We start from the raw sequence: 24,015 nt of genomic DNA on the forward strand, positions 1-24,015 counted from the left end.
GGAGTGTTGTTATTTGGCTAAGGGAAAAGGTCACATAATATATCAAAATGGTATATTTACATAATGTGTCTGCATAATGCATCTAATCTCTACAGGCTCCATGGCTGACAAATGTCACACTTCGATTCTACCCAGTGACAGGTAGCAGGGTAAACTCTCAAAAAATGAGATGAAAATTACTGTCCATTCCCTAAATCTAGTCCAGACTGAAGCTCACAGTGAAATTACTAAATAAAAATGTTTAAAAGGTTGACTTTATAAATGACGTTTCATTTTTAATGTTGACTTTTAACAAAACTGCTCAAGGTCATGTACATTAATCCCTAATATGGCATATATTGAAGGATCTTCAGTCACTTCAAGAAATAATGGAGAAAACTGAAATTTTTAAACTGAGAAAATGAAAAAATTGAAAAAGGTTATGGAATGCATCTGTTTTCACTGAATTCCTAACCATTAATTCTAGCATCTGAGACTTTAGGAATTACTTTAAATGTTCTTTCTCATGATCACTTTGTGCCTGTGTGTGGCTTGAACGTGCTGCTCTGCTCCAATTCCTTTCCTGCTGCTGCACTAAATCAAAACCACCAGTCTCCAGCTTTGAAGGCGAGTGATGGGTGAGGTGTCAGCACCACATTTCTTTTGCTTTGTGCATAGTAGTGTCAGACAGTTGTCCTTATGGATGGAGCATAATCAAAGATTTGAACAGCCTTCCCAGCAGCTTGGCAAGAATTGAGTTCTTGTGGACACTGAGTCAAAAATGAGTGAGATGGATACTGATTAATCCACTCTAAAATTTGAATTATCGTGATGGAAGCAGGAAAGTAATTCAGCAGCTGAGTCTGTCAGCAAGTCTGTGAGCAAGCACATGCTGCTGGGCATCGGGAGTTGCAGCTCAGGGTGCAGTTAAAACTGCAACATTCCTGACGATGGAAGGAGCAGACTTCCCCAGGAGTCAGGGCTATGCTCAGAAACACGGTGTTGGCATTTTGCTTTCAAAGCTGCCAGGGGCCTTGGGAATGCTTGCATGTGGGAGTGTCACCCAGGCCAAGGATGGCCTCAGAGCAGGGCAGTCCTCCACGGCTGGCTATGGTGCCCTTTTGTAGCTTGCTATCCTAGCTGACAGTACTCCTGGATTGGAACGAGAGACTTGAACTGGAGATTGCCATAAAAAAAGGGCCTGAGGTCTCAAAATGTGTTCTTTAGGGAATCTGACTGTGGAGGCCTGTCAGACCTTACACCTCTGAAGCAGCTGTGCTGCCCTTCAGCAAAGCAAGTGAACTCCACAGACATCTTGCAGGCAAGGGGCATGCTTAGATATTTTTACTTTTTCCACCAAAAATATACTCTATGAAGAGACAGGAAAATTTCTTGCTAAAAATATGTCCAACATTTACGCGTATTGAACAATATTTGCCTTTTAGTTACAAGATATGCAATAAATTAAAAATGTGATAAATTCGGGTCATGCTTGTGTTTGGCTTAGTTCTTTTCTGCCATATTCTGGTCCAATAACAAAAGGCAATGAAAGCAAATGTTAGCACATCCTTTACAGGCTGAGATGTCACTTCATGAGTCACTCTAAAGCAATGTTGATGTCAGTTTAAAAGCAGGATCTTTTGATAAAGTTGCAGACATCCTCGAGTTAGGCTTTACCACACAACCCCATTGGAAGGATATGCGGGATACTTATTTGTTGCAAATGTTCTCTGTTACTTTAAAACACAGTGATATGTCTGCAATTTTTGAGACCTGAAGAGCAAACTTTATTTCTGTCTTTTGTAGGATGGAACCTTGTTTCACCCACAAACCCAGAAGTGCATACAAGCCGAGGCAAATGCTTACAACGGGGATCCAGCACCATTGTTACGACCTTGTACCAACTCAGACTACCAAAAATGGTTCTTCAAAGAAAGAAGTTGATCCAGATGTTGTCTAGGATATAGCTGCAAACAAAAAATTTGCTCTTTCTAGTCAGCAGTTAGTCAGCCTTTTGAAAAATTTCATAAGTGATATATTTTTGTATGGAAAGAACTGTAATTAGTTGACAAGCCGTGGATGTCGTTTCCTCGAGCATTAGAAGGCACTAAGTATTGAGAGCTTCATAAAGTGCCACAGAATCTTTTTCTTTTCTCTTTATTTGGCAGCTACATAACTGCTTCTGAAGTGTCTTAGGTTCTTTTCACAAGTGACAATGTATTTTTTAAATCTACTGTGTGGAAGTAAGGCAGTCAAAATAATTGCACTAATGTTAATCTGCCAATAATTTAAAATGTTTATTTTTCTACTAAAACATTCTGCAGTTGGGTCTTTTAGCAGATAGTTGTTAATAATTATTCTTGTCTTTTCAATACCATGAAGGTAAATGTAGGCCATATTCTGCCCTCAGTGACTACCACAAAGCCCTGACTGAAGATAGTGTGGGTTTACACATAAAGGCAGAGTATGTCTGCATGTTTTTGCACACATAACAATCTAGATGCATACAGATTGCACATGCTCGACAATACTATACCTTAAATGTTTTGACAATTTTAAATGTTCATGGCTCTTTCTAATTGTGCTTAAGATTGGTTTGGGAGTAAAATGGGGATTTTCTCATCTTTCTTAAAGGCAGAAGGCAGCAATCTTTAAAGGTGATGCTTTGGGTAAAGCTATTTGGATACATATGGGCCCAGCTGTGTGGCTGTGTCCTAGAATGCACAATCAACTTTAACATTATGTGGATTTTCAATGTGCATAAAACTTTCAAGATAAGACCTAGCAATAATTATTTTGTAAAAATTTCAAAATTACAGTTAGAAAAAAATGAATCTTAAAATTTAAGTGTTTAAATGATTCATGTAAAAATGATTATTTTCTTAAAATAATTTCTTATGTGAAATGCAGCTAAGATTAATACAAAAAGGATTGTCTTTGGGATCTAGCTTGCAATTTGCCTGGTAACTCCTTTTAGATGAGTTGACCTTGCATGTGGTCCTGTTGAAAGGAAGGGGTGCAATCTGCAGCAGTACAGGATGATTTGTGCCCTTGTGTGTGGGATTTGCCTGGCCCAGTCAGACAAGGGGTGTGTATATAGCAATTTATCTGGCCATTGACCACCAGCATTACCATGTTGATTAGAAGGGTTTCAGCTCATAAGAGATTCTTTCTCTGTCAGATGAAGGAATGCCTGTATGTAGAAGGATGAAAATTTCAACTTTTTTCCCCACAGAAGTCTTGACCTCTGTTTTGATTAGTTTGGTATGTGTTTTGTTATTTGCTTTTGTTCACGTTTTCTATAAAAATGTACAGCCTTTTCTTTGAATCCCCATAAGCTCATGCCATTTTGGCATACCTATTTATATGATTTGGGTGTTGGGGGGAGGGTTTCTGCCTGTAGGAGATTGGTTCTTCCAAGGACTTTCTTACTTATGTGGATAGAATGTTTTTGTGAGCACCTTTGAAGTTTTGTCTCTGTGGGCTGGACTGATGAAACTGATGTTAGAATTAATAAAATATTTTGTGATTCAGTAGAGTGGGAAATGTCTTATCAACTATTTTTCTTTCTTGTGGTCAGTGGTTTTCATTTAATAATTTTGCTGATCTCTTAGGCCCAGATCCCTACAGCACCTGGGAGAAGACAGCTTTATTTTACAGTGTCTCAAGTTCTCTTTTCTGAACTCAGTAATGCTTCTCTTCACCTCATAGCAGCAGTGGTTTACACTTTGTGGAGCCACAAATCAAAAGTGGGTGGCTGCATGAGAGAACAGCAAGAATTTTCCATTAATTTCTGCTTTGCCTTCTTGACTACTGGTTGAACAGTATTAGTAGCTGATAAAAGCCCAGCTACTAGAATTGCAGCCAGAGCTCCCACTGACCTCCATTTTCGGTGAGATTTTCTTAGTCTTGGGATTTCAAGATTTCATCAGATGGTGGTATGCAACTGAAACTTAGGAACTGGAAATTATTTTCTATACATCTTTTCACTTTGCCCTTGTTCAGAGGGAAGCATTGATGGTTTTGGCTTCCTGCAGCTAAGATGTTTTCACATATGCCAGCAAACCTGCTAGTCTGGGTTGCGTATTTGCTAGACAAACACACTTGAGTTCAAAAGCAAACACCAAACATTAGCAATGCCACCAGCTTGCTCCCTCTCTGTTGGCCTTTTAGTCCCTCTACTTACCATTTTTTATTCCTTGATAGCCTTTTCTTCTTCTCAACGCACTGGAGTTGTATTTATGTCTGGCTTCATGTTTGGAGGGTGAAGGACTCTATCAAGCATCAAAGTCATGAAGCACATCTTCTGACTTCCTTTAACATCTCCAGATTTCCTTTTGCAGGAGGTCAGGGCTACCTACTGAGGAATGGAATTTGGACCTTGGACTTCTCCTGAGCAGAGATGGGGCTCGATGTCTCATAGAAATGGAAAAATTGGAGGACTTTAGTCACAAATCTATGCTTATTTCTTAGTCCTTCTATTCCTGTATTTATTATTTTTTAGAAAGCTATCCAGACTACAGCCAGGTGCCTAATTATCATATTTATTTGAAATTATCGGGTAATGATTTTGACTGGTTTTTTTTTCATTTATTCACTCACCATTTTCCTTTCATTTAAAATTTGTGAGTCTAAACACGAGCTAAAATTTACTGAATTTTCACTTCAGCAGAAGGCAGTACATGAACTTTCCTTCTAGGAAATAAACCACTAAAAACTCTGTATATGTGGCCTTGACTAAACTATTATGTTAGGGGACTGTTATAGCTTGCACAAACACCTGGGAACAACAGTCATCATCGTACCTGCATCAGTCAACATGAATTGGAAATAGTATTTCTTGCTGGCTCTGCTGAAAACAGAGGCTCAACAATGTGTTCAATTTTTGTTATATTTATAGGAAGTGGTATGATGCACTGCAAGGGGAAATTCATATTAGTTGATAACACCAGGACTGATGAGATTGTGCTCCTATTTCCTGTTTATGAAAACATGGGCACTTACACAGTGATAGTGCTTGGTTGGTAATTTAAAATCTGATGCTCTTTTTAACTTCATTTGCCTCTCTTAAGGCCTTTAGATTTGGAGATTAACTTGAAGTTAGTTGAGCTTTGTCCTGAAACCCTGATAAAGACATAGCAGTCGAGGTGTCTGGAGAGTCTGTAGGGTTAGGATCATGCAGTTGTGTGTATATTGCAACTGTGCAGGTTTCTTGGCAGTGTTTGAGAATGCTGTATACTCTTGTAACAAATATGGAACTTTGTGCTAGGAAGTTAGCTGAGGTAGGTGGGAAAGCCCTTGGAGGGTGGATGGGAGAGCTCTCCCCTGTTCTCTTGAGGCACAACAGCAATAGCTGAGTTTGAATTACAGCACTGCAGTATTCTGACATTTCTCATTTACAGAGAAAAAACATGCACGTATATGCAGTACTAAAATTACTATGCCTAGATTAACAATTTTCAATTTTTTAAAATCCACTATTCCCTGATATTTTTATGAATAGACAAAGGCTAATTAGGCCAGTCCAAGTCAGCCCTGACAGGAGGAATTGCATGGCTCCAGGATTTGCAAAGGTGGCTGGAGACAAAAACAGGGCAGGACCTTCTCAGTGACCTCTCTAAAAGTGGTAAGAGGATGAATATATATATAGAAGAGGAGGTAAGAAGAGGAAAACACATACAGGAAGTGAGTTGCTGGCCTAAGGGGCTGCATGACATGTTTTGTGTAGCATCAAACCATCTCCCAGGGTGGGAGAGGACTTGCAGCAGATGCAATGTATTTGTTGGTGTTAAGGGAAAAGTCAGTTTTCTGAGTTTCTTGACTTTATCCATGGACTGAGAATACTTAACTTGCAACTGAAGAAAAAGTGGTCAAGGGAGTCACACCAGTACAGATGCTTAAATGTGAAATTAATTAATTAGGTACTCTGTGGTGGGCAAATATAAATATATAAAGAACAAAATTGTTAATTGTGCATACACTGTGAGAAGACTTAGTAATAACTGAGAAATTGGAAGCGATCATTAGCGGAAAGGTACTTGACAGTGTTTTTACAGAAATATGGCTGAAGGATTCACATGATTGAAGCGCTGAAATGACTGGGTAGCATGCCAGGAAAAAAGCGACATTTGATTTTTGAGTTAAGAGAGCAGGTTTAACAATTCTTGTGAACTGATATTTTAGCCAAGAAGGAATAAACAGAGGGTGTCTGATGTGGACCACTAAATGAGAATATAAAGCCTTTTTGCCTAACAGATAAAGGATGTGTGCAGCTTCAGAGGATTTCATCCTAGGAAATGCACTTTACCAATTTGACAGTAGGAAAACATTCTGGGGATTTCTAAGGGGAAAAAAGGCAGCTGGGGCCAGTGGCTGTGTCTGACACAATCTTTAATAAGCAGTTTGGTGCAATTCTACTTTAGGCAGCCTCCTATTTAAAATGAGCTGTTACCTGGGCATCTCTTATGCATAAACACAGTATAGTACCTAAGAAAGAAGAAATTTCTCAGTGTTGAGAATTGGAAAGAAGCAGGCTTTTCAAAATATAACTGTAGCATATAATCATGTTGAAAACATATGTAGACAACGTGAAACTTTCAGATTGAAAATTAAATACTTAAGTGCCAGAAATAAAGTTTTTTGTGAAATCAAAAGCTGACCTCATTGTGTCTATTACACTACCTGATTTTCTTGCAACACGTTCCCTGTTTTGGGGGGTGCTTGGGGGTTCTTTGTTTGTTTGTGTTGGGGTTTTTTCTTGTTTTTTTTTACACAAGTTGGGGAAACTGTCATTTTCATGCCTCACTGAAACACAGGAAGAATTTTGAGAGGCTTACTTTAACTAATCCTCATTGTTCAATATATGGCCTTATTTGCATCCCCATAAGAAATCCCTATACTGAACAATAAAAGTTATTTTCTTAGAGTGAGTTGTTTGTTTCCCTTTTTTTGTTTGTTTATTTGGTTGGTTGGTTTTATAGAACTTGAGTATTACAGTTTCTTAGTGTTTCCCAAATGCTTATTAATCTGTCTTCACAGTATTACCCTGAAGGAAGTGCACCCCGTTTTACTGACAGGAAATGCAGCAACAAACACATTAAGGTCAGAAATACCACATTGTTAAATACTTTAATTTGAGCTGCAGCTTTGCTTGCTTTAAATGACATCTAGCCATAGTGCAGACCTCTGCAGCTCCTAGATGCATTCCTTTGCCCTAGCTCTCCAGCACTGGCCTTCCCTGTGCACTGCAGGGACAGCAGTGTCAGCTGGTCTCTGCCTCCCACACGAGGGCAAGCCTTGAACTTCACACTGAGTGGAACTGTCCAACAGCTCTTTGCACCTGTGCTGGGAAAAGCCAGGAGATGCATTTCAATCTTCAGCTAACAAAGGGACATTTGCTGCTACAGCAGTAGTAAAGGAGGATGGCAAGCAGTTGCTAATAATGTCCAAGATACTAATTCTGTTGTAACACACAGCCTGGCCTCAAGCTTTCTTTCAGAAAGACTGAGTTCTCAAAAACGTGGAAATTGCTTCCAAAAAAAACCCAAATCTTGGAAAGCTGATGACGGCCCAGAGACAATGTGAGTGTATGTGTTAATAAACTGCCAATATTGTAAAAAGATCACCAAATTGATCCAAGTAGCTGTAGTTCTGATAGCCAAGTACTGGTGAAAATCACGGAATGATATAGTATACAAGAAGTGAAGAAAGATTTTCTGTGAAACGAATTTTGACAGACAAACTTGCATATCAAGTTGAGAATGGCAAAACATAATTTAGCATATGATATTCTGGTTAAAAATAGCAGTACACAAAATCAATATGGCACCTATTCCTGTTGGCATCCTAGGAATGTTCTTGGTGTTATGATAATCAATTTTCTGGAAGAAAATGAGTTGCTGGAAAGTTTGCAGGTGACAAACTGCTGGACAAGTCACTTGTAAAAATAAATTTCATGGTTTGATTTATTCTAGTGCGAGACCAAGCGCACAGGAGCAAGGAGGTAGGTGATGATTTTAGGCATTATGGATTCAAAACATGGTGTAGATGATTTCATAAACAGACATCCCCACAAGGACAGCACACTGTCTGGTCTACATGTAAGGATTAGGTTTCCTGCCCAGCCTATGGAACTGGCTGGTACTGAGGGAGGTGCTGAAGTTGCAGCTTATGGCCCGGTGCAGACAGGTCACAGGGTCAGATAGGTGAGTTCAACATCATGTGGAAAAAGGGGAGGTGCACTGGAAGTGCTTCCAGGAATGATTCTTGAGGTGTTGGAAAGTTGACCTTATTATTTTACAAAAGCAAAATGTGATTAATCTTAGCCCCTGTGTGCAGGAGATACTGCATTGATACTATGTCCCCTTAAACTAATAAAGGTATGATGAGAACTACTGGTTGGAAGTTGGAATAAGACATATTGAATATGAAATGCACCTTCTAGCAAACCAATTGATGATTGAAATGATTTATCAAGAGATGTCATGGACCCTTTATTACTGCTGCCTTAAAGTCAACACTGCTGGATGCCATTCTGAGTGAAATGCTGTAATGCAACAAGTGTTAGGAAATAACTGGTTGAGGGCTTGTAGCCCAAGGTCAGGTCTTACAATCTTAGAATGTATTAATCCATGAAAATTCTTTCCAATTTATTGCAGACGTGCTGCCATTGCTGTGTAATATAAATTGGATGTATTAGTCTGATCTTCAAAGGTTTGCTTGGAGTGACCTCAGGAAATTTATGAATATGTATAGAAAGTGGGGTGCCTAAGGCAGGGTTAAGAAAAGTTTTGCATTTTGCCTGTACCACCTCCTGTATGGGATCGATCTACCTGAAATGAAACAGATCAGTGAACTGCTGCTCTGGGACTCTGCAGACCACGGATGTGGATGAGCAGTGTGAACGTGCTCCCTGGGGTGAAGGGATAGCCCGGGAGTAACGCAAAAAGCCATGGGCTGTCTATGGGACATGCCCCACAGCCACTGAGATGTGAAGACAATTACTTGGGAGAACAGGCGTGGAAAGGGCTCGATAATCCCACAGGGTTAAGACAGCCCTGGGGAGAGCTCAGAGTCCTGCCGCAGCCTTAATTTTTTTTTTTTTTTTTTTTTTGGTAGCCCGAGCGGTGTCAGGCTCCCCAAACCCCGCCAATTCTGCGGAAAAAAAAAGAAATCGGTTTAAAAAAAAAAAACAAAACAAAACCAAAACCCCAAAACAACAACAGCAAAAAAAAAAAAAAAAAAGCCAAAAAAAAAAAAAAAAAAGCCACTAAACCCCCCCCCCCCCCCCCCCGCACGACTTCTGCTCTAGCGAAACGCCCCGCTCCTGCGTGCCGCAGAGCCGCCGTGGCCCGGGCCGGCTGCGCGTGTGCGTGTGCGGGGTGCCGAGCCCGAGTGGGAGCGTGTCTGCGTGCCGCGTGTGCGCGGGGGAGGGCGGGCGGGCGGAGAGCGCGGAGCCGCCCGCGCCGGGCAGCGCTGCCGGCGCCTCCGTGCGTGTGCCGGGCGGGTCGCGCCTGGGGCACAGCGCGCCGGCCTCCCCTGCCCGCCCATGGGCAGCGGCCGCTGCTCGCACCTCCCCGCGCCCGCCTTGGCAGCTCCACCTGGAGAAGGTGCCCGACCCACAGGCGGCGAACGCTGATGCCGTGAAGGGGGAGCTCGGCCCGGCCCCCGCCGCCGCACACTTTGCTCTGCCCCCGGCCGCGCGTCGTGCCCGGCGGCTTTGCCCGACCCGGAGGAAGGGCGCAGGCGGCACCTGGCGCCCGCGGCGGGGGCTGCCCCGACTCCCGCGGAATGCGGCAGTAGCACCCCCGCCCCGGCTCGGCACCCTCCTCCGCCTCCCCGGCTCTAGGGGGGCGCTTTTTCCTCTTTGGCGTTTTCTGCCGGAGCATCCCATTTTTTTCCCTCTTCACCCTTTTGGAGGAGGAGGAGGAGGAGGAGGAGGGGGAAGGAAGGAGGTGTTCAATGAGGGCTGCTCGGCTCACCCCCCCGCGCTTGAGAGGTGCTGTCCCTCCCTGAGCGGAGAGCGGGGAGAGCTGCCCGGGAGGCAGAGGCAGGTCCCGCTCCCTTGCTGTGCCGCCGGGGAGAGCGGAGGAGGGTGGTGGGGAGTCTGTGTGTGCGTGGTGGTGGTTATTTATTTATTTATTGCTCCTGGTGGTTGCAGCTGGCAGACCTGGGAAGGAGTAGGCGCCATTGCCAGAAGGATTATTGCCAGGGGAGGGGAGGGGGGGGGGGGGAAGAGAGAGGAGACCCCGAGGCTCCCGAGGAAGCGGAGAGAAGCAGATCTTTTCCTCCCGCCTTGGCTTCTGCCGCCGAGGGATGCGCCCAGACTGAGAGGGGCTCGGCTCTCTTCCGCCGCTCAGCCCGTTCCCCCACCCTCAGTCCTCCTCCTCCTCCTCCCCATCCAGCAGCATGCATCCCTCTCCGCGGAGACCGGCCGCTGCCACCGCCAACCCTGCCATGCTACTGCTGCTCCTGTGCCTGGGCTGGGCGCCGCCGGGCTGGGGCTGGCCGCGGGGCAGCTCCCGGGGGGCGGCCGGGCTGCCCCCCAACGCCACCACGCCGATCTCCATCATGGGCTTGATGCCGCTCAGCCAGTCCGAGGAGGACCAGAAGAGCAGGATCGGCCGGGGAGTGCTGCCCGCCGTGCAGCTGGCCATGGATCAGATCCGCAACGAGTCCCTGCTCAACCCCTATTTCCTGGACCTGCGGCTCTACGACACGGAGGTAGGGACCGCCGCGGGCCCCGCGCCGCCGGGCGCAGGGGGAGGCGCCGCCGCCCAGTCCCGGGGCGCTGCGGGTGCCGGGGCGCAAGGGCAGCGCGGACGCCCGGGCCGGGGCTGCGGCTGCCGGCGGGGCCGTGCGCGCCGCCTCCGAGCCCCGCAGGCTGCCGGCAGATGTGCAGGGACCGGCGGCCGAGGGGGAGGACGCGGAGCCGGCGGGTCGTGTCCTGCCCGCCCGGTATTATCAGGAGCGGCTGCCCCGGCAGCTGGGGCTCGCCCCGCCGCCCCAGGAGCGCCCCTGTCCGGGAGTCGCCTGCAGCGCGGGGGTGGGCCCGGACGGGTGCCCGGGCGGCGGGGATGCTCAGCGGTGGCGGTGGCTGGGATCCGCTGCCCTTGGCACGCACGTACACCGGTGGGAGGAAAGCCGCCTCGCCCAGCGAAGCGGCGGCAGCATCCCTCTGCCAGCCGCCACCCGCTCAGCAACAGATGCACGCCGGGCGCTCCGCTCCCCCGCTCCGCCAACGGGCTCACGCTGCCAGCCCGGCTTATCCCATGCGGCGACGGGACGCGAAGGGCAGCGGTGGCAGCCGTAGCTTCAGGAGCAGGCGGGGAGGCTCTCGCAGGGCTTCGCTGAGTTTCCCCCCGTCCCTGCCCTCCGGCGGAGCGCTCGCCCGGGGGTGCGTGGCGGGCGGGCGGCGGCGGCGGGGAGCGGAGGCGCTCGCTTCTCGGGAAGAACTAAATTTGCAGTGCCCGTCCCCGCGGAGCGCCGCCAGCGCGGCGGGATGCCTGCTCCCGTTCCGGAGCGCTGCCGGCCGGCAGGCTGGGAGAGGGGCGAGCCTGCTGAGCGAGGAAACACACTCCCTTTACCTGGCAGAGAGAGGCAGGGAGCGAGGAGAGGGCTTTGCCGAGTTGGTGGCCACTACCACCCGCCCACAACTGCCTTTGGTTTTTGTCACAACTTCGGTACCTGTGTGTTCGCGGAGGATACGCGCGGGTCCGGTACCGGGGCTCCCCTGAAGATGGCAGTCGCTTCTTGTGTAATGGTGGCGGCCGGGGCTCGCTTCCAAGACAACCCCCAGTAAAGCAAGTGGCTGCTGAAAATCTTCCCGGCTGTAATTTAAGGAAGCCCCTGTCTGCTCCCCTCCGGTTCTCAGGGTCCAGGGGGGAACAAGCTGAGAGCAGCAATGACAGGCTGTACTGCTTCGTGACAGCATTTCCGTCCCTGAAGTGACTACCAAAGGCCTCTCCTTCCAGGGTGGCTGCTTTTTATTGACATAAATTTGTCATAGTGGGGTTTTTTTAGGTATCTCTGAGCAGAAATGCATGGAGGGCAATACTGCTGAAGATTTCACTTAGAAAGGAGCAGGCTGCCATCCTGTTGTGTTGTGTGAACAAGACTAGATACTGACAGGGAATACAGGCAAGATCAGCCAAGAGTAGCTGCTTGTTTCCTTAAAAAATGAATCTCAGGGAACTCTGCAATTGTAATGAAAAGAATTATGGGGGATTTTCTGAATGGCATTACCTGTCTCATAAAGTGAGATGCATGTTAGGAAAAAATCATAGTTCTCCTAATCCTGTTTTCATTACGTTATTCTATATTAGTTCTTCCCTTGGATAGAATTATTGCAAAAATAACGTATGCATAGGAATTAAAGAAACCTAGGCAGGATGTCCCTTCTTTGCACAGTAACATATTAATCAATAAGGTGCTGCACTTTATTGCAGTCAAAATATTGTGATGTTCTTAGTAGATATTTTGGACTCTGAACTAGGTAGCAATCATAAAAATACTCAGGAAAAAAAATTACCCAGTTTGTTCTGGAATGAGTATCGGTTTCTTAAAAATTGTATTTTTACTGTTTTGTACTCCAGGGACATAAGAAATCAGGGTCGTGTCGCCAGCTTGCTGTGTTGCTTTGAATGCTTTTAAGCAATTAATAAATGGATGGTTATGGAATGCTAAGTCAGGCGAATGTATATGTTTGCAGTACTGTTGGATCATTATTGTGTGCTTAATAGTGGCAAGTAAATAAGTTAGTGTCCATGAAGAGTGCTAGATTGACTGCACCCAAACAATACACTAATGCCTGGAACAGCCATTAAATACCTAATGGCAGCACAAACTTTTTCACTCGGTTCAGGCATTACCTTTTTCCTTTGGTGCCCTTACGGTAAGCAGGAAGGTAGCTGGCTCGTTGTGCCCACTTGATTCTCAGCCTATTTTCTGAAGCTGCCAATAGATAGATATGCCTGAAGGGCCTGGATCCTTATCATTGCATAATCAGAGACAAGGGAGTAGTTCTCCCTCTCAGGGCTTCACAGGTGGTGCTCATGACATTGTTGGCTCTTGAAAGAGAAAATGTAGAGCCTTGAACACATGGGACTTTTTAATAGCTTGAGAAATAATTGCAGTATATTTATAATGCTTAGGAAATGTATGGCAGTGATTTACTAACTCATGTATTCTCCCTTGTGTCTCTCCAAAATCTCCCATTGCAGTCTGATCCTTGTATTGCAATTTTCTGTAATAGTTAAATTAAGTGCTTGTGAAAAACAATAATCAAAATAGACTAGGTTTTTTATTATTATTATTTTTTATGCATTCAGGTTCATTCTGTCAGGATTGAATTGAATATTCTAGCTGGCTTGATAGTTCTGGTTTGTATAAGGAAGTATTATAATGCCTTTGCTTTCTGACCAGCCATCTGAAGAGCTGCAGTGTGCCTTCTAAGGTCAACTGCTGTTTGTCAGCTCTTGAACTCGTTAACCTTTGAGGACATGAGCAGCAGCTCTAGTGTTTTTCAAAGCATTTAAATTGAATTAAGCACTTAAGTACAATGTTTCGTTTATGTCTCAGTCGAGATTGTGTGAATTACACATTACTTTGTTATGAAATATGACCACGGGTTGCATCACATACAAAAATGCAGAGGCTTCTTTTTGGATATTTTTTGATCTTTAAATATGCTTGGAGTGTGATCCTGATCCAGTCTATTTTGCTACTTCTTGGGCATGTCTTTATCTATTTGGGCATTCCTAAGCAGGCTCAGCCAATATAACAAAGCTCAAATGTAGGCATTTGCAGAACTCTGGTCTAAGTGACTTTCTTTTGTGCTGTTCATTTCAATGAGAGTGGGAGTCTCTCTCTAGATGAGACTCTTGGGCAAAATTTCATAACTGTGTTATTTTAGAAACTCAAGAATTTATAAAGTGATCATCTCTAAAGAGTCTCGTCCAAACCCCATAGAAATTAATGGCAGTAATGCACTGATTCCAGCGGCCCTTGGACCAAGTCCTAGAAGTTAAGGGTGCTTGATAGTTTATGGCTTCAGATCAACAACCATAAAACAATAGCTCTTCTTTTTTTTTTTCCCATCCCTGTGACGTAGCTTTAGTTGGTTGAAAAAGCAAACAAATATTTAGCAAAATAATGAAAGAAAAGCCTCTACAAACATTAGGTATAGCTCAAGATGCACAATAATCAGGAACGATGATTTCAGCTTAAGCAACCCTAAGTACACATCTGTTGGAGGAAAAAAGCAGAATAATCTTAAAATAAAGGCATTAATCATTCTAGTGGACTCTCTTATCAATTTCAACAGTATTTGATTTGCATCAGGCAAAAATTGACCATACAGTAATATATGGTCCATATAGCAACTGGATGAAGAGGCGTTGTGGAAGAAGGCAAAATAAGTTAATCGAAGTTGGATATCTGTCCTTCTACATCTGGACATCTTCCCTCAAATATGCACTGGATTTTCTGATTTCTTGTAGGAGCAGTGCTGCAAGTGGTGCACAGACAGTATGAGTTTGTTTTGAATCTATAGTCAAGAAAGTACTATTTCTGAAGATCAAAGTGAGTCTTGACAAGCTAAAAAAATCAATCTTCCTGAAGTAAGTGGGTATATTATCACAAAGAGGAAAGAATATTTGTACTGGAGGGATGAGATTATTTAATTTTCTCTAACTACAACAAATACCTTGTGGTAATCATGATATAATCTCATCTTTGTGAAATAATACATTCTAATACCTTTAAATAGCAGGTTGGCATAGAGGGATGAGCTCTGGAAAATGCACAGGACACCACAAAATCTGAAGGAAAATGTAAGCTTATTGATATTTGATATATATTTGCTTTTTTCTATTCTGTAACTAAGTAGAAAGTGCTTTTCCTAATTTATCTGACAAGAAATTACAGTCTAGGTGTAGTATGTGTAGACTTTGTTTCCTTCTTCTTTTTTTGCTAAAAAAGTGCATGTGTTTTCAGTAAAATTCTCAAAGTTTAAGAAAGGCCATGCACCTGTCTGAGTCATTCTTACTAGCTATTCTAAGTTTTAAAGGACCCTGGGTCACCAAATAAAGATGCCTCTTCCTGAAAGTCCAGTCACGAGTGGTGTCAACAAAGTCCACTCATGTCTTGTTCCCACAAGTGGAAGTGAGAGAACTATTCACTTCTGCTAAGTGTGGGGAACACATTCTGGAAATAGGAGAGAAGATTTGTGTCAGTGGTACAGAATAAGGTGTCTGTCCACTGGGGCTCCGCATGGTGGTCCTCAGAGGGACAAACAACTGATGGTTGCTCTCTAAAAAACTCCACCATTACTGTGACAGGACTGAGCAGGGGCATCCCCACCCCTTAAAGAAGTGCATGTGATGTGTTGGTTAGGCCCTCTGTCTTAGGAGGCATCAATCCAAGTCCCTCCAACAGTGCCTGGATTTGCAAGAGGAAGGTGGGGTCTCTGGGGGTGAGCCCTGTCATGCTTGTGAACGCTCTGAGCATTAAGTGGTCTGGAGCCTTATCTTGATTTCTGGAGTGCTCTCAGTGGGGCAGGTAAGACGGTGTTGTGGTCATCTGAGGGCAGCGGCTGAATACACAGGAGATGTCAGGGTCTGAAAGAGAGTCCAGTTTACAGCAGACAGAGCTGGCAGACATTTGTTCTTGTATCGTCAGGTGAGCATGTGTCTGGCATATGCTGAGGTAGTTAGGTAATTTCTTACCTTTAAATATTACCGAGTACTTGTTCTGTCTGATATTTGCAGAGAGTGAGGCATTAAAATGTACTACGCTGCCTGTATGGTGACAGTCACTGTCTGCTCTGCTGGCGACACTCTGCTTGAAAGGGACACACTTCTTTAAATAGTCAGTGTCCCCTTTGACTTCCGCGTAACATGACTCCGTTTACAGCATAACCTCCTTTTGCTTTAGAGTTTGGTAAACTTGGAGGGAATAATCGAAAAGTTAAGTGTTCATGTTAATTCTATGCTGGCTTCTCCGCTGATGTTAAGGTGTGGGTGGGGAGAGGAGAGAAATCATGTATTCACTGCACCCACTCCTCTGGGTGCGGATCCCAGACCTGCAGAATGTATATCCTCTAAATATCTCTGCAAAGAGATTAAAGCCAGTTTCTGGCATATGTCTTGCAATTTCTTGTATAACTTATCCTATGCATACTGCAAAACGCACTGTTATGGAATCTTTTGTTCAAATGCCAAACACGCTCCATCAGCACAGAAAAACTATTTTTTTGAGTAAACCTAGGAAGTAGTATCTATTTGCATTTGAAGAAAGAGTAGAAAGGCCCTGTCCTCTTGTATGATATTGAGTTAATTGCTCAAGTTCTTGGAAAAGATGGGGTGTAATATCCTGGTGATAACTTAGAAGAAAATATTTGCAAGAGGAAAACAGAGAGGAAGGAACTAGATGAGAGAAATTTAATGATGGCATTCACAAAGAAAGTTGTTGATACTCTGTTTACATTGTTTTAATTAAATACATGTAACTGTTTGGAATGACATCATAAATAGCATTGCATGACAAGGCTGCAAAACATCATCTTAATAATCTGAGTATGATGATACATGTCCATATCAAGCTTTGTTTGCTTTCAATTTCATTGCTTTGTGGATGTTCCCATGGCATAAGGTAGAAGAATAATGCCTTTGAGCAAACTGTAGGTTTGCTCAAAACTGGTTTTTCATGAAAACTCAAGTGGAGACCATTGCTATGACAGGAAAGGGGATACTTTCCCTTAGGAAGGGTTGAACCATTGCAGAGGTCTGGCTCAAGGAATCAAGTGGTGGAAGTTAACAGAGGAAAGCCCCCCATGATTCCTTTGGACTTGGAAAAATTTTGGAGCAGCTGGGGTTAGCAGAGATGCGTACTGAGATCAGCGAGCAGAGCTATGACTCAATCTTTTGGAGATGTCTGTTAATATGCAGTAGCCCCCTATATCCCAGGAAGTCTATTTCAGACTGTGGGATTCCAAACTGAGATGGTACAGTGCACATACATCACATTTTTTCAAATTTATTTTTGTACTAGGAATCTTGGAACTAAATCAGTGGCAGAGCCTCAAAGTTTTCAGCAGCCAGATGCACTGTTCTCTGACTTGTGGGTCTAGCTGAGCTAGAAATGAGATTTGCAGAACTTTTGTGGTTCTTGGGCTCCAGCATTGGTGGCCCAGCAGCCTGACTCCTGAAGCAAGCTCATTCAGCTACACCATTGCTGTGACCTGAAGAAGGCAGTGCCCCTGAGAACAGGTGGAATACATTTTCAGTCACCCTGTGTCTCCCCTTGCCATGCCACTGACATTTAGGGGATGCCTTCTTTGCTAAGCAGGGATTTCTCTATTTGCAAAGGCTTTTGCTGTGGGTAAGATCTGATGGATTTGGGGACTGCTTGATACTGCCTCCTGAGTGGAAATGGGACATACTGACTCGCAAATGCTTTTTCAATTTCTTTTTTTCCCCTTGTGATGGAATAGCCATATAATCTCATTGCTAAGTCAGTGATTGATGCTCAATTTCTGTGCCATTAATTTTTCATTATCATCAGCCTTTATTTCTGACAATTTTATCCATCGTATTTTTCAAACAAATTTTCTCAAATGTGAAGAGGAAAGCTAACAAATTAAAGACAAATATCCACCTTCTGCCTGAAAACTATACTTACAAAGAGTGAAGAATATGAGGGCTAATTCAGCAGGGTTGTCCAAATTGTTTTTACTGAGGCTTCTGAGAGATGAAGGCCCAGATAATGGACTAATTGCTTTAAAGTGAGCATCACGACTTTGACTGATAGGATTAGAAAACTTAGGTTTCCTACTATGGCCATGGTATTTTCCTTAAATAATTAATGAGTTCTAAGATCAGAGGAGCATTAGGATTATCCACATTTTACAATACAGACCACATATTTTAGCTGGGGATTTCTGCCCACTCTGCTGCAAACTGTACTTCAGAACACCCTTCGATCTTAAGGATCCCCTAAAATCCTTTTCTCTGGACAACTTTTCTCTGTGATTTGCTTAAAATCCCTTTAAAGGTCCATTGTTATTTGCAGCTTAAACTCTGATGACCCTGCAGCCACTGAAGTTATGAGAGCAGCAGCTCCAATTTTTTTTTTTACGTACACCACCCTCCCTACAATACCTCACCAGCTACAGGCTCATGGTGCCACCAGCAAAAGAGGGGGACTAAGGCTTTCTGACTTTTATGGCTGTCTAGAGGATCCTTCCCTTGTATGAAGGACTCTGATGGATTGGATCCTGAGGGAATCAGAAGACTTCCTCACTTTGTCAGATTGTCACAGACTTTGCATGAAAACCTTGTATGCTTGCTTCTTTGCAAGCTGGGTCTGCCAGGTTCATGTGTTCTGTTGCTGAGTAGATGGTTCTGCAGAACCTGTTTTGAATTCTTGCCTGAACTGATATTCTTCTTTACCTCCACCTTTTTTGTAAGATCCTTTTTTGCCACAATCCCCATCAGAGGAACTTATCGTGTCTATCTGATTATTTCCATAATCTCTTTTATTTTATTTATCAAATAATCACCACCACATATCTCTAAAAGAATCTATTTGTTGAATATTTAAGTCCTTAAAGTAGTTATGTATTCTAATTTGCCATTTACCTAGGGTAGGCCTCAGCTTCTGCTGCAGCTTCGTTGAACTACAGAGTTATGTGAAGATTCATACACACAATAGGTGTCTAAGTAACCATTTTACATCCAAAACCTCCAGGGAGTAGTAAGAGGCCCCTTTTGGGATGCTAATTAACTTCCTTTCCACTGTTTACTGCTCCTGTTTTCACAGGGAATTAAGTGTTTTTCTAGCAAAGAATAAATCTCTTTCTTTACTATCTTTATATGAAGGGACCATTTTTGACAGACTAACACTTAGTGTGGTATAAAATACGACACGTAACATTTTTCAAGCATTGTCATTCAGATGTACACTCGTGTTTATCTCACCAGCAACATGTAGGTATATTTTAGTATACACATGTGGTATAAAAATATTAGGCTGTGTGTTTTTTTGGGGTCTTCCATATAATTATAAAGTTCTGTAAAAGCACCTTGGGTTTTACTTTCTGTTTTCCCCTGTGAATTTGGCAAGCCCAAAGTATTAATAATTTACATGAGGTTGATCAAGAGAGAAAGCCAACCTCCTCTTTTTTTCCCTATCCACTTTCTCTCTTTCTAAAAATTGGAAGCAGGACAAAATTCCATGTTGCTGGTGAGAATCTAATCTGGAAGGATGTGCTAGTGGCAGCAAGACTGTGTGTGATGCAGCAAAATAAATCTAAGTTCCAATAGCTGCCTATATATAAAGCGATACAAAAAGTTTTGCATCTTTAAACTTAAACAAGCTACACTCTCTTCCTGTTTTTTTTTTTTTTTTTTTTTTTTGCTGTGAAGCATGCTAATAGTATTCAGCTCCACATAACTTTTTTTGTTTTGTTTTGTTTTTAAGGGTTTCTAGTTAGGTCCCTGAACTAAAGATTTGCTTTCCAAAAGCATGGAGTGATTTGCATTTTCTGTCAACAACAGTGGGAATTGCTGAATGCTCAGCACTTTAGAAAGCCAGCCCACCTATGAAAATGCAGTGCTTCTATGAGGAGGAGACCTAGAATTGCCACTTTTAATTAAGAACAAAGGCACTCATCGTTACTTGCTTTACAGTTTCAAATTGCCTGGTGGAATAAAATGCTGATTTCACTCAGCCTTTGGGATAGAAATCTTCAGGATCAATGGTAGTATTAAATATAATTTTAAATTAAATTATTACATCTCAAGGATCTTGTAGTTGAGAAATATGCAAGGTATGGGTATTTTCAAAAAAACCCAATAAATCAAAAAGTAGTCATTTTTATAATTAACACATATTTGAAAATGGTGTATTTGACCTTGGCAAAAATAACAGCTTGTATGAAGTAAACAAAAGGAGTGACATGGTGGGAGTGTTATGTCCCTGGGGCCTTGTTACTCAAGGCAGGCACGATTATGTCACTGGTGGGTATCAGGAGGTGTTATCTCAATGTCATCAGAAGCCCTTACTGTAGCCATAGCAGCAAACATCTTTTTTTACCAGATGTAACAAGGGTTATTTTGTTAAAAGGGAATAGTTTACAGATGGGTAGAAAGTGTGTTTTCTTTAACTGCTCAAAAGTTTGGTATTATCAGAAAACACTTTTTCATCCACTATAGGGCAAGTTACAGATTAAGTCACCTCTGACCATTAAACTAGGTAGAATGAATTGCTGATTTTGTTTTTTTTCTTCAGCATTTTATGTGTTCTTGTGTCTTTCTTCTCAATCTTTGCAGTTTGTCATCTTCATTCTCAAAGTGCTGCCACTAGAATTTCATCTAATACTTCAGGAGTAATCTTACTGCTGCTGTATATAGTAGTAATTTTATCTCTTTTCTTCAAGCCTTCTGTTCAGAATGGAGGAAATTAATTTGATCTTTGTGTTGCACTGCTGGGAAAGAGGAAAAGGAGGCAGAGAGATTTCCAGCCTACACACGAGGAGTGAGACACTAGGCTTTGAGGCAAAACTAAATTTTCATTTGCTCTCTCAAAGTGAATCTCTCTAGCTACAAGCAAATCTGGATAGCAACTGCTTAAAAAGTTGGGACATGTTACAGCAGACAGTAGTTTCTTGATAGTGAAGCTGCTCTTGGCAGTAGGCAAAGGCTTGGTCAGAACAGGAGTTGCCATTCACAATAAATGTATTGGTTTCCAATACATGACCAAGGTTTCTTAGGATATGTGAGTGCTCTGCACTCCAATTACACTGAGCGATTAAGCAACAAGAGCAGAGACACGTGGGACAAGAAAGGGTGAATGATAACCTGCTTTGAAAAAACTAACATGTGAGGCTGGGATTAGAACATCCTATAAATGTTAATGGGTGTTACTCAAGGGGGAGGGAGCTGTGTGTGGGAGGCGTGAGGTGACATATAGCTTAAATATACAGCCAGCCTTTAACATAGTTAATACAGTCTATAATCAAGCTTTTACATGAACTAATAACTGTTTAAGTGATTTACAGTTCAGAAATACTGATCAGGGGATTGAGAACTGAATTTTAAATGCTATAAAATTAGAGGATAATGTGGCAAAGAGGACAACACTGAAAAGATTTCTCCTTTTGCCTTGGGAAAGTACTGGCTTATGGACGACACATTTATGCCAGGTGTTTGGGGTTTTTTCTATTTTTAAGTTCTCTGGGATTGTGCTTCTACGAGGGAGCACAATTTCCTCCTACAGTTTCCCTTTCTGAATATTACTCAGTTTGTGTGGAACTCACAAAAGAGATGCCAACAGTGAGTCATCTGGTCACCAGCTCTGTCCTGAGTTTTTCAGCTAAATCTTGCAGCAGCTACTTTAATGTACTCAACAACAGTGACTGACCTTTGTAAAACTCCCCAAAACAGTGTGGAAGGCAGTGTTTAAAGTCAAATAGCCTTCTTTTTCTGACATTGAAATCAAGTTTCAAAATTAGTGCTATTTCAAAAGCTTCACATTTGAGAAGTGGATGCAAGATGCAGTGAGTTGATTTATCATCTCATCACCATTGCTATGTTTTAGTAACAAATGTTGAAGGTTGGGCAAACTCACTTGAAAGACTCTATTTTCAAATGTGCAACAGAGGCTTAGTTATATGCTTTTGTAGGTATTAAGCCTCAGGAGATGCTATTCTGAAAATGAAGATTATACCTGCATGATCAATCATGAGCATGGCATCTAGAGATATTTTATTCATAAAAATGAAAACACATGGGCTTGTTTTGATGCAAGTTTTACAGGATTAGTCAGCAATAAAAATATTATATAAAAACCAATTGTATGGTTAGATAGTTAAATGTTTCTGTCAGGAAGCACAGTTTTCAGGACAGGAGACTGCTGTAGTTCATAATCTTGTTTGCTCCTTTGCCAGGCATGGGTTAAATGCAGCCATGCTGAGGGCACACAGAAGTAGCACCAGAAGAGAAAAAGCTCTGAAGCTGGTCATGGATCTATAGAATAAGGTCCCTTAAATGTGTGTCCATCCATATGGTGCTGAAAATTATTCCATGGCCTCTGATTCGCCATTGCCCTCCCATGAATTTAAAGGCACTGGCTAAGCAACAGGGGTTTAGTGAGGTGTGGTGGTATATTTGTGTCTTTTTGAATGCTGAAGAGGGTATTGGATGCTCAAACCACATTTTTTGTTACCTACCTGTGAGCCAAAGCTGTGACTCAGTGGAGCCCCATGTTCTCAACTTAGCAGGTGAGAAGATTTGGGCACAGGAGGAAGAGCAGTTCAGAGCACCTTAGCTGCTGAGGTTTGGCAGCATGAATGCCTGCTTTCCTCTCCTCTTCATTAGTCTAGTCAATGCTGAAATAATGGTAGTAAGGAAGGCTGGTCCAAGGACTATTCACCAACAAAATCCTATTTAAGCCTCTAAGAAAGGTATTAAATGGGATTTAAGCAACATCTTGGCCTATACTGGCCCACTGCTCTGGGGAGAATTTCATCTTAAGTTAAAAAAATGTTTTAAAAATGTGTTTTCAGTAATCACATTAGAGAATCATGAGGCTTAGCAGTGGAAAATACCTATTAAGTCATTGTGCTAAATTGTTGCTATGCAGACTCTGCTCTGAGAGTGTGCTTCCTACTTAGTGTTGACTTAGTGTTATGCCCAGACAATGTGTTAAATTTCTTGGTCTAGGAAATATCCATAATAAATTTTGGCCTTACTGCATTTGATTTGGCCATAGCCTTGTACAGGAAGTAAACCAGTATCTGCATCCCCTTATGAAGAGCTCCATGCATCCTTGCTGCTTTCTGACCATGGGCAATGGTGATTATAAAAAGCAAAGGTTATGCAAGATTTTTTCTCCATCCTAAGCAAGGATATTCGTATTTCACCTTGTGTTTGTGTATAAGAATACATTGGGCTCTTTTCTTGTCCATCCAGTTGCACAGGTGTGCTGGCAGAAGGGTTGCTGTGGACAGTTTGTGATTAATTGAGTGTATCGCCTGCTTGGAGCTATTTGCTGTGCCCAAGGTAGACATTTTTTGCTTATTTATAGATTATTATTTTGGTCCTTTTAATTTTATTTATCTGTTTACTTCCATGCCCTCATGTCATGTGACATATATATTGTAATTATAAATTAGAATGTTTATAACTAGAATTTATGTGGAGATTTTCTGTAAAAACTTCTTAGTTGCATGTCAGCTTCAGAATAATTTGTTGACCTGGAATGCTGTGTTTTTAAAATTAAAATTAGACAAGCTACCCCGACTTTCTACAGCAAACTAATGCTTTCTTTTTTTTAAATGTCAGCCATTCACAAAATAAATTGCCAAGCTCTGAACATATAATTTCAAATTTGATTTATACCAAATTAACCTTCTGCTTATGAGCCCTTCCATTTGTTTTCCTTTCAGATTATTGAGTCATGAAAACCTTTGAGGTTTTGGGTTTCCATCCCAGCTTGGCACAGGGAATTCTTTTGAAACCTTGAATTTCCACAAGGCGGTGAAACAATTTGCTTTCCACCTGCATATATAATGAGACTTGCTGAAAATCAGAGCTTTTTTTCTACTCGGAGAAGCAAGCATCTCCCAGATTTCCTTCCTCTCCACGCCCCTAGGCTTGTCCCTTGTGTTTCCTTCCCTTGCCTGTGACAGCATTCCAGTAGGTGTGGGGATGGGGAGAGCTGGCTGCTTGGATGGAGCAGAGGGGTCACCCAGGTGGCTGCCCCCAGACAACACTGGCACTGCTGCTGCCAAAAAGGGACAGGGAAGATGCTGGGGAGCAGAGGTGCAGGTTCTCCTGCACTGTGCTGATCCTGTGCATAATCCCTTCTCACCCTGGTGAGTTTTGATTAGCAGCAGGGAAGGTTTTCTCCAGCATTACTATTTTCTCTGCATTTCTGTGTGTGCAGCATCCGTTCCATTTCATAGCCTGGCATATTACTTGGAAAACTGCAAATAGTGTGTTGAAATTACTTAGCTAGCTACAACAATATGTGAAA

The 24,015-nt window shown here is 42.8% G+C and overlaps 2 protein-coding genes across 3 annotated transcripts in view; both read left to right on the forward strand.

Annotated features, from left to right (window-relative positions):
• The window catches only part of GALNT12 (polypeptide N-acetylgalactosaminyltransferase 12), a 46,599-nt gene extending 43,084 nt beyond the window's left edge, over positions 1 to 3,515 (forward strand). Inside the window, exon 10 of the mRNA XM_014875135.2 lies at positions 1,786 to 3,515. Coding sequence (XP_014730621.1) covers positions 1,786 to 1,923 — 138 coding nt within the window. The 3' untranslated portion in view covers positions 1,924 to 3,515. The remainder of the gene's footprint in view (positions 1 to 1,785) is intronic.
• A 6,690-nt stretch (positions 3,516 to 10,205) lies between these two features.
• Positions 10,206 to 24,015, forward strand: part of GABBR2 (gamma-aminobutyric acid type B receptor subunit 2) — a 460,220-nt gene continuing 446,410 nt past the window's right edge. The window contains exon 1 of one of the 2 annotated variants that reach the window (XM_014875208.2): positions 10,206 to 10,701. In XM_014875208.2, the coding sequence (XP_014730694.1) occupies positions 10,387 to 10,701 (315 nt within the window). In that variant the 5' untranslated portion in view covers positions 10,206 to 10,386. The remainder of the gene's footprint in view (positions 10,702 to 24,015) is intronic. The other variant, XM_088171908.1, reaches the window with a different exon arrangement.

Source organism: Sturnus vulgaris, chromosome 1 (assembly GCF_052056855.1).
Source record: "Sturnus vulgaris isolate bStuVul1 chromosome 1, bStuVul1.hap1, whole genome shotgun sequence".
Lineage (NCBI taxonomy): Eukaryota > Metazoa > Chordata > Aves > Passeriformes > Sturnidae > Sturnus > Sturnus vulgaris.